This window comes from Chlamydotis macqueenii, chromosome 4 (genome assembly GCF_036417535.1).
Source record: "Chlamydotis macqueenii isolate bChlMac1 chromosome 4, bChlMac1.mat, whole genome shotgun sequence".
Classification (NCBI taxonomy): domain Eukaryota; kingdom Metazoa; phylum Chordata; class Aves; order Otidiformes; family Otididae; genus Chlamydotis; species Chlamydotis macqueenii.
In genome coordinates, this window is record NC_141559.1 from 41,469,544 (window position 1) to 41,481,906 (window position 12,363).

The 12,363-nt window shown below is 39.5% G+C and overlaps 1 protein-coding gene across 1 annotated transcript in view; it reads left to right on the top strand.

The window, feature by feature from the left end:
• TLL1 (tolloid like 1) overlaps window positions 1–12,363 on the top strand; it is a 139,155-nt gene that overhangs the window by 69,563 nt on the left and 57,229 nt on the right. Inside the window, exon 6 of the mRNA XM_086746653.1 lies at window positions 11,147–11,325. Coding sequence (XP_086602779.1) covers window positions 11,147–11,325 — 179 coding nt within the window. The remainder of the gene's footprint in view (window positions 1–11,146; window positions 11,326–12,363) is intronic.

A 12,363-nucleotide genomic window follows, 5' to 3' on the forward strand; every position in this document is an offset into this window, starting at 1 on the left:
GATAAAATGATCTTACTATATATATATAGATAAGAGACTTTTATATTTGGCTTTCTGTCATGCTTTTAATATTTATATGTATTGTTCTAAAGGTTTTTCAGGCTTATTGTTTGTTTATCCTTAGCTTTCTCCATGTCACATGTTTAGTGATGAATTATGTATGGACATCTATCCCATATTCCTGTTCCAGCTTAATTGTTGTTAATTATCATTTTAACTTTTCTGTTCTTAGACTCCTTGCCAAGATTTCTTTAACCACTCAGCAAATTCCTTCTTTCAAGTCACTGTTGTGTACAAGTGAACAAAACAGGTTTTATTATTCATTAGTGCAGCTTTCCATTAATCACTGTTTTTCATCCTCAGATATTTCTGCTTACAAATGTCTCTGTCAGCTACGTTTGTTATTTATTCCACTCAGAATTCTTAATTTTATATAGTGGTCAGTGAACTTCCTGAGTGCGCCATCTTCATTTTCTAAGAAGAGCGCTCACTGCCTGTGGAAATACTGTACTTCGGATAGTCACCTTCTGTTTGGATTGTAGGCTCCACAGTGAATGGGTCTCTGTCTTGCTGACTTCCTGATTTAGTTAACAATACAACATGTAAGATAGGATTCAGGGATACTGACATACATCTGTAAGAGAAAAAGGAAGCAGAGAATAATTGTGATGGTTCCCTGAACTCACAGAAGTAGAAAGCAATGTGAATTTAAATAGAAGAGTGCAAAAGATAAGTGCTTTAGAAAGAGAAGTATGGGGATATCTACAGAGATCTTGGTTTTGTGGAAAGTAAATTCTATACCGTCAAAAAGCCCAAAGCCAAACGACAGAAAATCTCTGCAGCCAAAGCACTGTTGCTTAGGCTGGTTGATGCTTCGTAAGATCAAGTCAATTCAGGGTGAAGGCTGGATTATAACCGATTTGAACCAGAAGGCTGGAATATACTCCATATCTACCTTCAAAGTCACCATTAGCCTTTACAGTTAATGTTGTTTTATTAATGGATGCTTTAAAAATTACAAATAATTTACAAAGGCTGTAACAATTTTAAAATAAAAACAAGGAAGACTGTGTCTACGAACAGTCCATGTTCCGTCATGAACCAGTGATGAAAAAAACAGGCTAAACAGAAGGGGCAGTTGAGTGACTGTTTGAGGGATCCTAAATCCATGAGCTGTTTCAGGAAGAGCCAGACAAATAAGAATGTGTCTTCTCTGGGTGAAGAGGAACCACTGTGTGTTAACCACCAGCATACAGTGTTGATGCAGGACTTTCCATGAAAAGGACCCAGGCAAAAGTAACACCAAACCATCTGCGAACACTTTCTCCTACGTGGCCAATTGCATTGAAATTAATCTCAGTTCTTTCCCATAGCACCCTGCTATGTTGGTTTGTTAGCACGTGTCCTGGTTTCAGCAGGGATGGAGTTAATTTTCTTCTCAGTAGCTGGTGTGTTTTGGATTTTGTGTGTGAAGAATGTTGATAAAAACATTCTGATGATACGAGTTGTTGTTAATGAGACCAAGGACACTGTCTGGCTTTCCAAGTCTCGTTAACGTGCAGATGCGGGAAGCTGGGCAAAAGACAGACAGAATAATTGATCCAAACTGGCCAAAGAGAGTATTCCATGCCATAAACGTCATGCTCAGTATATAAGTGGGGGTTGCCCATGGGAGGGGGCATCATTTTCAGTTATTCCTTTTCTTGTCGGGTATCCGTTCGGGCACCCTTGGCATTCTTTTCTTCTTGCTTGCTTGCTGGCATCGTTCCCTCTACCTTGCTAGCTTGCTCTCCCCCTTTGCTTGCTGCTCGGTGTTGTTCCTGTGATCGCTGCTCAGGACGGGCTGCGTCGGTCATTCGGACATCGGGTGGTGAGAAATTGTACATTGTTCATTTTGTATATTTTGTATATATTAATATCCTTATATCCTGTTAGCTTTGTAGTTTTTAGTATTTTTAGTAAACTGTTTTTATCTCAACCCACGAGTTTTCCTTTCTTCCCAATTTCTCTCCCCTGTCCCACTAGGTAGGGGGAGGGTGAATAAGAAACTGTGTGGTGATCCGGGCTAAACCACCACAGCACGTTATGTCATTATTGTTTGCAGCACTGTGGCAGCTAACATTCACAGATGAGGGAGACTTTATTGTACTTAGCACTGTTCAAATTAAAAACTAAATTATAAAGAGCACACACTCAAAACATAACACATTTAATGAAGCAGGAAGTGGATGCAGTCATATATGTGGAAACTCCGGTGGCAGTATCTACAAAAGTCTCAGATGACAGCATTAGCATACCAGCAAGTGAAGTGTTAGTAAGCTTTTGTAAACATTAAGGATATTTTGAAGGAGGGTAATGTATTACTTCATGCAGCAGTTCACGGGAAGCTCATCCCGGAGGAGCAGTGATGAAGAAAGCATATTTGAAACATAGCAGCTGGTTATCAGAGATACGTGACCTTCCTGAAGTTCAGAGTTTATATATCAGCAATGAACGAGAGAAAAGTTTTGATTATCAGAGACCTCAAAAAGGTGTCTAATGTATTCTTAAGACAGAAACAGCTATATGTAAGTCATTGCTGATATGTACTTGTCTAACTTGTTTCTAAAAACCTGCAAAAATTAATACTTCACTGCCTGCTAGAAGATTTATTGCTTCAGGATCCTTAATATAAGAAATGTAGGAAGTTGAGTGCAGTGGTTTTGGTCATAGCTAAATGAGATATTTGTTGCTACACTCAAAGTACTTTAACCTTTTTTTCCTGCTCACCATGGCCATAAGAAGAAAATTATTCCTCTATCGTTTTTGAAGGACCCTATTCTATACTTTAAGGCTGTTATTATGTCCACCTTCAGTTCTATTTTCTTTTAGGCTAGAAAATGCCTAATTCATTTAATCTTTCCTGGTAAGTTATGATTTCTAGGCCTTTGATCACATTATTATATGCTCTTTGAGATTCTTTTCAACGAGTCCACATGTTTCTTGAAATTGAGGACCCAAAACTAGGGCGCGTTTGTCCAGATGAATCACTACTTCTGCTAGAGTTAATTCATATACCTTACAGTCTCTCCTTCCACTCAGGTACCTAAGCACTTCTTCTACCAACTCAGTGTACACTGGCATTTAATATCTATGACAGCTAATATTTATGCAGCTAGTTGATTAGGGCAAATGAAACTCTAATCTGCAAACAGGTTCAAAACACTCTTTGTTCACTACTACTTCTCTGTCCTTATGTTTCTTGCTATCAGATAGGAAGTGCCTAAGACAGTCAGTATATGCAAAGCCAAAAAAAAAAAGGGGTCAGTAAACAGGGATGGCCTCTAGTCATATACTCTTAATAAATATTACTGAGTACAAGATCAAGCTTCTTTTTATACAGTGAGACAGAAAAAGAAAAATTAGTCATATTGTTCTGGCATCTCAGCATGCCTTTGATCTGACTTTGTGACAATTTTTGTTCTCTACTAGAAGACTTAAGTACTTCTTCTGACAAACTTTAGATGACTTATTACAATCAGTACTGTATCCTCTTGTATGGGTATTTGACAAAGCTCTGAGATACACAAAAATAAAATCATGTGCTTCCCCAAACGTTGTAGACTGAACAGCTTCTGAATATTTTAATGTTTTTTGAACTTGCTAGTACATTGAATAGACATTATAAGCAAGTTCTTAAAGTTGGTGAAACAGGTAAATTCACTGCCTGAGGTGAACTTTTGCAGCATTCTTCAGCTTTAAGAAGGATTACACGTTATAAAAAGTTGTCAATCACTTTTATGGAATGCGAAGAAATTCAGAGTTGTGTCAAATAGTCTGTGGCAAGAGCGCTGACTCATGCTCTTAGGTGGTGATTAGCTCTGGCAGCTGGCACACTTCCTGCCCACAGCAGCTGACACAGCTTCTCTGCTGGCTGTGGCGTGGCCTGCAGGATGGGTGTGACCAATGTGCAGATGACCAGTTGCCATAATCTAAAACACAGTGCATTGATATAAACTGAATGAGAGGTGGTTTATAATACATGCAGACAGGCAGCTGTTAACTGAGGAAAGGACTCAGTTGGCTGTTCTTTATAATATTGGGGTAGTGTCATAGTTTAGCCCCACTTGGGACCAAATTACATAGTCTTTCTCTCACTCCCCCCACCTTCCAAGGGAATAGGGAGAGATAATGTAAGAAAAAAGGCTCGAGGTTTGAGATAAGGACGGGGAGAGATCCTTAAAATTACCATTACGTGCAAAACAGACTCGACTTGGGGAAAACTATTTATTATTAAAACCAAAGCAGGGGTAATGAGAAAGAGAACAAGACAACTTTCCCCCCACCCCTCCCTCTTCCCAGGCTTAACTTTATCTCTACCTCCTTCCCCCCTCGCCGAGCAGCACAGGGGGGAATGAGGAATCGGTTCATCACGTGTTGTTTTCTATCACTCCTTCCTTATCAGGGGAAGAATTCCTCATATTCCTCCCCTGCTCCATCGTGGGGTCCCTCCCACGGGCTACAGTCCTTCAGGACCTGCTCCAGCGCAGGTCGTTCTTCCATGGCATGCAGACCCTCAGGAACCGGCTGCCCCAGCGCAGGCCCTCCTTGGGCCACAGCCTCCTTCAGTCATCCGCCTGCCCTGGTGTGGAGTCCTCCTTGGGCTGCAGGTGGATCTCTGCTCCTCTGTGGGCCTCCATGGGCTGCAGGGGGACAGCCTGCCTCACCATGGGCTGCACCACGGGCTGCAGGGGAATCTCTGCCAGGAGCAGCATTACTCCTCCCCCTCCTTCTTCACTGACCTTGGCGTCTGCAGCCGTTCCTCTCACAAAATAATTCTTCACAATTGGCTCAGGCAGATGCTTCTCAGGTTCTCTTCACATCTCATCTCCTCTCCACTTCTTGCAGACGAGCTGGGCCGAGTTGGGCCCAGACAGCCGCTTGGCAGGAAGCCATAGGGTGAGGGCCGCCAGGCCCACAAGGGTCATGCCTGCTCCTCTCTGCTCCCGCTCAGCTTCCTCACATCTTCTTCTCGTTTTTTTTTTTTTTTTTTTTTTCTGTTTTTCGCCTTAAATACGTTATCACAGAGGCGTTATCAGGGAACATTCTGCTGCCCCTAGCCAGCAGCAGGTCTGCCCTAGGCCTGGCTGAGTCCATCAGACAAAGGGGAAACAACTTTTAGAAGCTTCTTACTGCCACCACAGCCCTCCCCTCACTAAACAAAACCAAGACAGGTGGTCATCTCCACAAAGCAGGTGAAGAAACAGTAGACAGTTCTGCCATCACAACAGGTCCTCCGTTGTCCTGTTCCAGGCAGTGAATCAGAACATTTAGTAACCACAATTGTCTTGACCCCTAACAATAAGCAAATTCATCACATCCAATATCTCCTTTGTACAGAATGAGTTATATTTGTGATTGAAAGAAGTGGGTTTTTTTTCACCAAGAAAAAAAACCTCTACTTCTTAGTGAAATTTTGTTCATGAATTTTGTGAACTTCTTTCTCTTGCTTTGTGTAACATGCAGGTGGTGATATGCAGTCCTAGTATGCTTATGAAGTTCTGCAGTTTTTCATCCACAACTCCATACAGTCAGTACCATGGCAAGCTGATGGTGTGGTCTCTGAGGATTTTTATATTAGCACATTCTGAAGAGTGCAGCTTTTTAAAGTGCAACATTGACCCTACCTGATTCTCTCTTCCTTCATGTTCATTCAAGAGCATTTTTGACAGTAGCTACGAAATAGTATTACTTAAAAGAATGAATGTATTGTTCCAGTCATTTCACTTTCTCTCTGCCATTTGTTTCTCTTTGCTCACTATCATTGATCAGCTAGACTGATTAAATGGAATTAAAGATTCATAAATAGATACTGTCTCCAGCTGCTGTCTGGTGCAATAAAGATTAAAGAGATGAGGAGCTTTAAAAGCTGCCAGTTGACTCAATTTAAGGGGCATGACAAGTGCTCATACAGCCAGAGAGGTTGTGGTCTTTTTGCCAAACACACCTGGGTTAAACCCATGATATTGCAAATTAATTTATTTCATAGATTTATTTATTTTAGTTTTCCTTACCCTTTGACTCAGTGCAATTGTTGAAGTGATCAGAGTCTTGTAGCTTAACTGGATGAATCTCGTGTGCTTGACATGACCTAGCAAATCCTAATGACCTGCTCTGAGTGTGCATTCCTGCTGTTATTTTAAAACTTGGTGTTAATTCTAGTTTTCTTTGGCATGTAAAGAGATACTCAATAAATTTGTTTATAATTTCTGGGAATTACTTGAAATCTGTTAAGTAACCAGTGTAAGGGAATTACCATACTCATCTGGCTGCTTGATTCTAGGAGTATGCCAGCATTAAAAAACATAATTCCCGATGTGTTGGGTTTTACATGTTCAGTATTAGACAACCGAAAGAAATGCTATGTAAAAGATTGTGGTTAATTTTATTTTCTTCTGAAAAGAAAACATCTTTCAAATGTGTCAGATGAAGTACCCAAAGTCACTATGCACATTGGAAAATGCTCAACCTCTCATGTTTTTTATGACTATAATAGTAAAATATCAAATTATTTTTGCAAACATCTTTCCGTGTTTTTTGGAAACACCTTGCAAAAATCTTTCTGATTTATGAAATACCACTAAAAGCTTTCAGAAGTGATCTTAAGCACCTCTATTTTCAAGAAACAATAAACTTTTGGGTATTGTTAATTATATTTGATTAACTGATTAACTAAGTATTTATTTACCATATTTTCTTATAAAACCAAATTGTCTTAATAACTTCTTAGTGTGTTATACTAGACATTTTGTAGTTCTACTGTTATTGCACAGCTATTGCCTGACCTTTTCCAAGATACAGTGCAGAGCCTTAAAAGGTTAAGCCCTCTTTTGGTTCAAAATAAATGAAAAGGTCAGGAAGAGATAGCCTGTAGTTAAATTCCTGGTTTATTCTTTTGCCCCTGTTGTGAATAGTGTCAATAAAAGCAGAGCTGGAGACATTGTAGAGGGTACTATTTGGAATAAATTAATTATTATTTTTTTCACATTTTCCTTTTTCTCTATTTGTCTCTAAAGTATCACTGTGCAAAAATTATATTTAAAATCTATGGAAATTTTTAAGCCACCAAATATATCTTTGCTACTTGAAGCATGTGATGTATGTTAAGTCAACAACATAAGCATGTTAAAACTATTGAAATTGTATTAAGTACCCTACAACCTACAGTTGTAATAACGTATCGATTTACTTTAAGCTATAAATAATGATTAATATTCTTTAATTCTGCATTGCAGTTTTTCTCTTTAGAGTTTCCACATGGGGGTAAACATGCAGACTCAGCAAAAGTGTTTAAAGTATTTTAAACTAAATAATTTGTTTTGCCTTTTCGTAATTATGCTTCATTGTCCTAACTTTATTTTTATGAATCTCTTGCACTACCAACGTGTGTTGTATTCAGATCATAAAGATTTTGAATTACAAATTAAATTACAGGATTTAAACAAATGTGTTTAAATGTGTTGAGTCTCCCAGGTATATTTTGCAGGACTATAGTTGTGTGGAAAACCGGATGGGTTAAAACCGGTTGCGTGGTTGGGCTTGCAGGGTTGCGGTTAATGGCTCGGACTCAAACTGTGGCTGAAAGCGCAGAATCGCAGGGACCTGTCCTGGGACTTGTCCTTTTTAACATCTTTAGTAATGACTCACAAAGAGGAGACAGTGCATCCTCTCATCAAGTTTGCAGATGACACCAAGTTGACAGGGACCAGATGACAGGCTCAGTGGCAGAGCTGCCACCCAGAGGGCCTCAGGTGGGCTGAAGGACCTGACCGACAGGAACTTTATGAAGTTCAGCAAAGGCAAATGCAAAGCCTTGCACCTGCAAAGGAAGAGCAGGATAGGCTGGGCACTACTGTTTGGGAAGCAGCTGTGTGGAGAAAGCCATGGGGCAGTGAGCTGGGCAGAAGCTGGCCATGGGCCCTGGCAAGAAGAGCAGCCAACAGTGTCTGGGTCTGTATGAACAGAAGCACAGCTGGTGGCTCAAGGAAAGGGGTCAACCCTGTCTCCTCTTCACTTGCTAGATTACAGATAGAATCTACATCCAGTTGTGGGCCCTCAGTACAAGAAAGAAATTAAGAACCTGGAAGGACTTAAGCACAGGGCTGCCAGGATGCTTGGGAGCTGGAGCACTTGCCCTGTGAGGAGATGCTGAAGGTCCAGTGTTTGCTTGATTGGAGAAGATGTGGTTTCAGGGAGACCTAGCAACAGCCCCCCAGTTCCTACAGGGAGGGCAACAAGAAGAGGGAGCCAGGCTCTTCACGGTGGTGCTTGGTGGGAGAACGCAAGGCAACAGACATAAGCTGAAGAAAAAGATGATCAGACTACCCATAAGGAATAAAATTTTCAATGTGGAGAGTTGGAGGTTTTAAAGATTTGACTGGATAAAGACCTGAGCAACCCTGGTTTGACTTCATATCTGACTCTACTTTGAGCAGAAGGTTGAGCTGGAGACCTCCAGAGGTCTCTTCCAACCAGCTTCATGCAAGAATCAATGACATTTTATCCATATTTAGTAGTCAGTAATGTGAAATTTCACAGATTGCATGCATTTTATGCTTTTCTATTTTTAAAACAGCCATCAGGCATTGTCAGTGCATTTTAACTCTGCACAAGTTAAGGTCAGTATAGTATACTTACCATAATGATGTACGTGTCCTTAACATAGGTAGGAAGCTCTCACTCATTAGGTTCACCTAATATGGAAATGGTGACATGCGTTCACAGAATGTGGATTACTTCATCTGATTGATTCTTGGTTTTCTGCCATGGCTTCCCGTAGATTGCCAAGACAAATGCCACATCTTAGTCTTTACTTCAAAGTTTTCAAAGATAAGGAACAATGTTTTCTAAAAGGTTTGAAGTCTGAGACCTAGGAACTGTGTTTGAAAAAATTATTTGGTGTACTCAATGCAGCTGCCTGTGATAGTGAATTGGGAATTCTATACTGAGGGTAGAAGGTCTTTAATGGCTTTTTAAATTAATGAACTTTTCTGAGAATGAAGAGCTACTGCTAATTCTACTACCTTTGGCTCAGAGTACAGTGTGTACTCCAGCATTTCCTTTCCTATTGGATGGGACAGTAAATAACTCTGTAGAAGAGATTTAAAAAAAAAAATCAACATCAAACCAACAAAAACCCCAAGCCGTCTTAAGGGTCCAAACACTTTTCTCCCCAGGGTGAGCATGAGTGAATAAGAGAGTGTATGAACTGTGATAATTTCCTTATTGTGCAATAGAAACTTATTCAAATAGTTGAGTGACTAGTGCAAGATAAAAACCTGGGTAAAAGTGATATTGAAAATAGCTGTAGTGCTTTAATTATGTTTGCATGTTCACCTGTGACAATAATATTTATTCTGCAAACATTCAGTCTGAGAAATATGTTAAGCAAAACTATGTCAGCGTGTCAGGTGCGAAGGTGAAATCCACTGTGCAGTCATGAGATAAAATGGTGCAATTGCTCTAAATTTTTATTTTAATCTTATTTCTGCTATCTGTTGCTCCTTTTTATCGCCTATGCTCTATTTTTAGGGCAAGTCTTAAAGTAGGTTTTTTCATTACTATTATTATCAGTGTTTGTAATAATATTTCTACGTTATAAGTATTGTAAATAGTAATTTTGTGTTAATATAGTTAATGAGTGAAAAGTCTCTTTGCCACCACAAAACCTGAAAAGGAGAAATAAGAAAATGTTGTATGTAGAATTTAATCCATGATCAGTATTGCTCTTATAGCTGCTCTTCCTTTATTACCCACAGAGGCATATGAAGGATAGGATCATTCTCCACGCTAGCATCAACCTCCTTAAGGACCAAATGTATTCTGCCGTATAAATGTTGCATCAGAAAATACGGGAGGAGGGAGAGAGTGGAGGTGGCAGTGATCTGCTCAGTACAATTCCATTCCACCTGACAAACTGCAGAATTTACAGAGCAGAGCTGGGAAATCAGGCTTTTATTGGGAAATATAATGCTGACTTGAAATATTTAAGATCTTCAGAGGTGACAGAGAATCAGGTTATGAAGCCTAAAATTGTCTTCCATTTTGGTAGGGCTTGTGTTACTCTCCTTACTCTCCTTTTGCTAGCATAGTCAGCAGACTTTTTTTTTCTAACCAAAAAGCAGACATCTCAGATAAATGCTGACAGTATGAATGCTAAAAAGGGCATCTCTGTTCTGTAAGTTTACATTGGAATCATGGAAGTGCAATGGAACAGGAATGAAACATGAGAGCAGTTGCAAAATGGGGGTTTTTTTTGGGTTGTTTGTGTTGGGTTTTCTTCTTGTGCAAATATGACTTTCTGGGACTAAGGTTCCTATTAAAAAAAAAAACAAACAGGAGTGAAAGACAAAAATGGTTTGCATGTGTCCAGAGTGTTCAAACTTCTAATGTACTGTTGTTGCAAATGACGTTGTGTATCACCCATAGCCAGAGAAAGAATGAGGTGGGATTGCACAGAGGCACCACAGGATTCTGCATCTCATTCAGGATATCTTCCTTCTGTATTTTCTATTGCATGCTAAGTGAATCTTTTAAAGGACTACTATATCACTTGCATCGTTTCTGCACCCTTTATAGATGGAATTAATGAAGTTGGGTGACTTTTCAGATGAAAATAAAGCAAACTTATCAGAACTGAGTGACCAAGAGTCTGGTGAGTGCTGTCAAAGATACACGGCAGAAGTATAGCACAGAAGAAACCTTACCTTTTTTTAATCTTTCAGTTTCCCTCTGCATGCCTCTTGAGTGTGCACAGGACAGGCAAGAAAGCAGTGATATGTATGAGTGAGATGGTACTTCCAGTCAGCTTTTTTTTTAATTGATTCTTTGGGTGAAAAGAAGTTCCAGTATCATTCCAAGATACAAAGCCACAGGTGTTGATCATAGCTAGCATCTTTTAAGAAGACCTTGAATTAAAAAAAAAAAATAATAATTTGTCTTTTATTAGGTATTATGGATTCTGAGTAGTTCTTGCACTAGATCTAGAGTTCATGAGAATGCAGAAGTTGTTCTGCTGATTTTAAAAAATATATTTAAACTAAATTTCCAATATGATTTGAAGTGATGTGCATGAAAACTTTCATCTGTGTTTGTGTCTTAATTACAGGTGCTGTTCTTATGTGGGTCGAAGGGGAAATGGTCCTCAGGCTATATCTATTGGCAAGAACTGTGATAAATTTGGTATAGTTGTCCATGAGTTGGGTCATGTGATAGGTTTTTGGCATGAACATACACGACCAGACCGTGATGACCATGTCACCATCATTAGAGAAAACATCCAGCCTGGTGAGATATTCTGATAAGTATTTAGGGGGGGAAAAAAAAAAAAGTCTGTTTATTTTTGGTCTTTCCTTCATCTGTTCAGATCTCTTAAAACTGAACACTTAATAGCAGAAATCAGCTTTTCCTCTTAGACTGATCTCAAACTGATTCACAAATGAAATTCTACAGCTAAAATACGATCTTTTCTAAAGATCTGGCCAAGTAGAAGCCATTAAATAGTATTGGCTAGAAGGACAGAAATAGTAATCATGGTCTAAAACTTTGAAGGAAGCCATTGCTCATAAAGCCCTTTAAAAGTTATGTTTCTGTGCCTGAGAAATGGCTTTAGTTTTGTAGTCTTTTCTGAATGGTAAGTAGAAACATGGCAACAGCTTTTTAGCTGCTGAAGAGTTTTAGACCCAGAAGGTAAGTGGAGAACTTGGAATCTGTGACAAAGATGGGCACTGTTCCCATTGTTTCCAAATTACTCGTTCCCTACAGAGCTTGCAGCTTTAGCCAGTGGCTTTGGCATTGCTGAGACAAAGCATCTGAGGAACCTGAGGACTTTAAACTATGCCTATCATCTTTGTCAGTCTAGCTGTTGTGCCCACACTTATATCTTGTGAAAGAGATGGAAGGGAAGTAGGTGTGCTTCACTTGCAATGTTCATAAATGTGTGTGGTCTTTGTGAAACACAGATTTTGACTTATGGGAATTCTCTGTTCAAGAAGGAATGAAATCAGAAATTGTCCAATGATAACTTGGAGTATTTATGTGTTCCTACAGAAAATGTTTTAAAACAAAATAGATTTGAGATGCAATAAATCTTTGCCACCTCAACTAGGACTTGGAAGATGCCTGGCTGCTGGTACATGCTCCCACAAGTTCTGAAGTTCTGAAAGGGCATGTGCATCCAAGCCTTCCTTATGTTCTCTCTGTATCAGTGACTTGTGTAGATGCTATAAGGGCTCTTCCTCTATGCTTTTTCTACAATGGGTAAAATCAGCTGGAGTGCCATACTCAGCCTCCTGCTCTCTTTCAGTTTTCTCCCTAGTTTCTGGC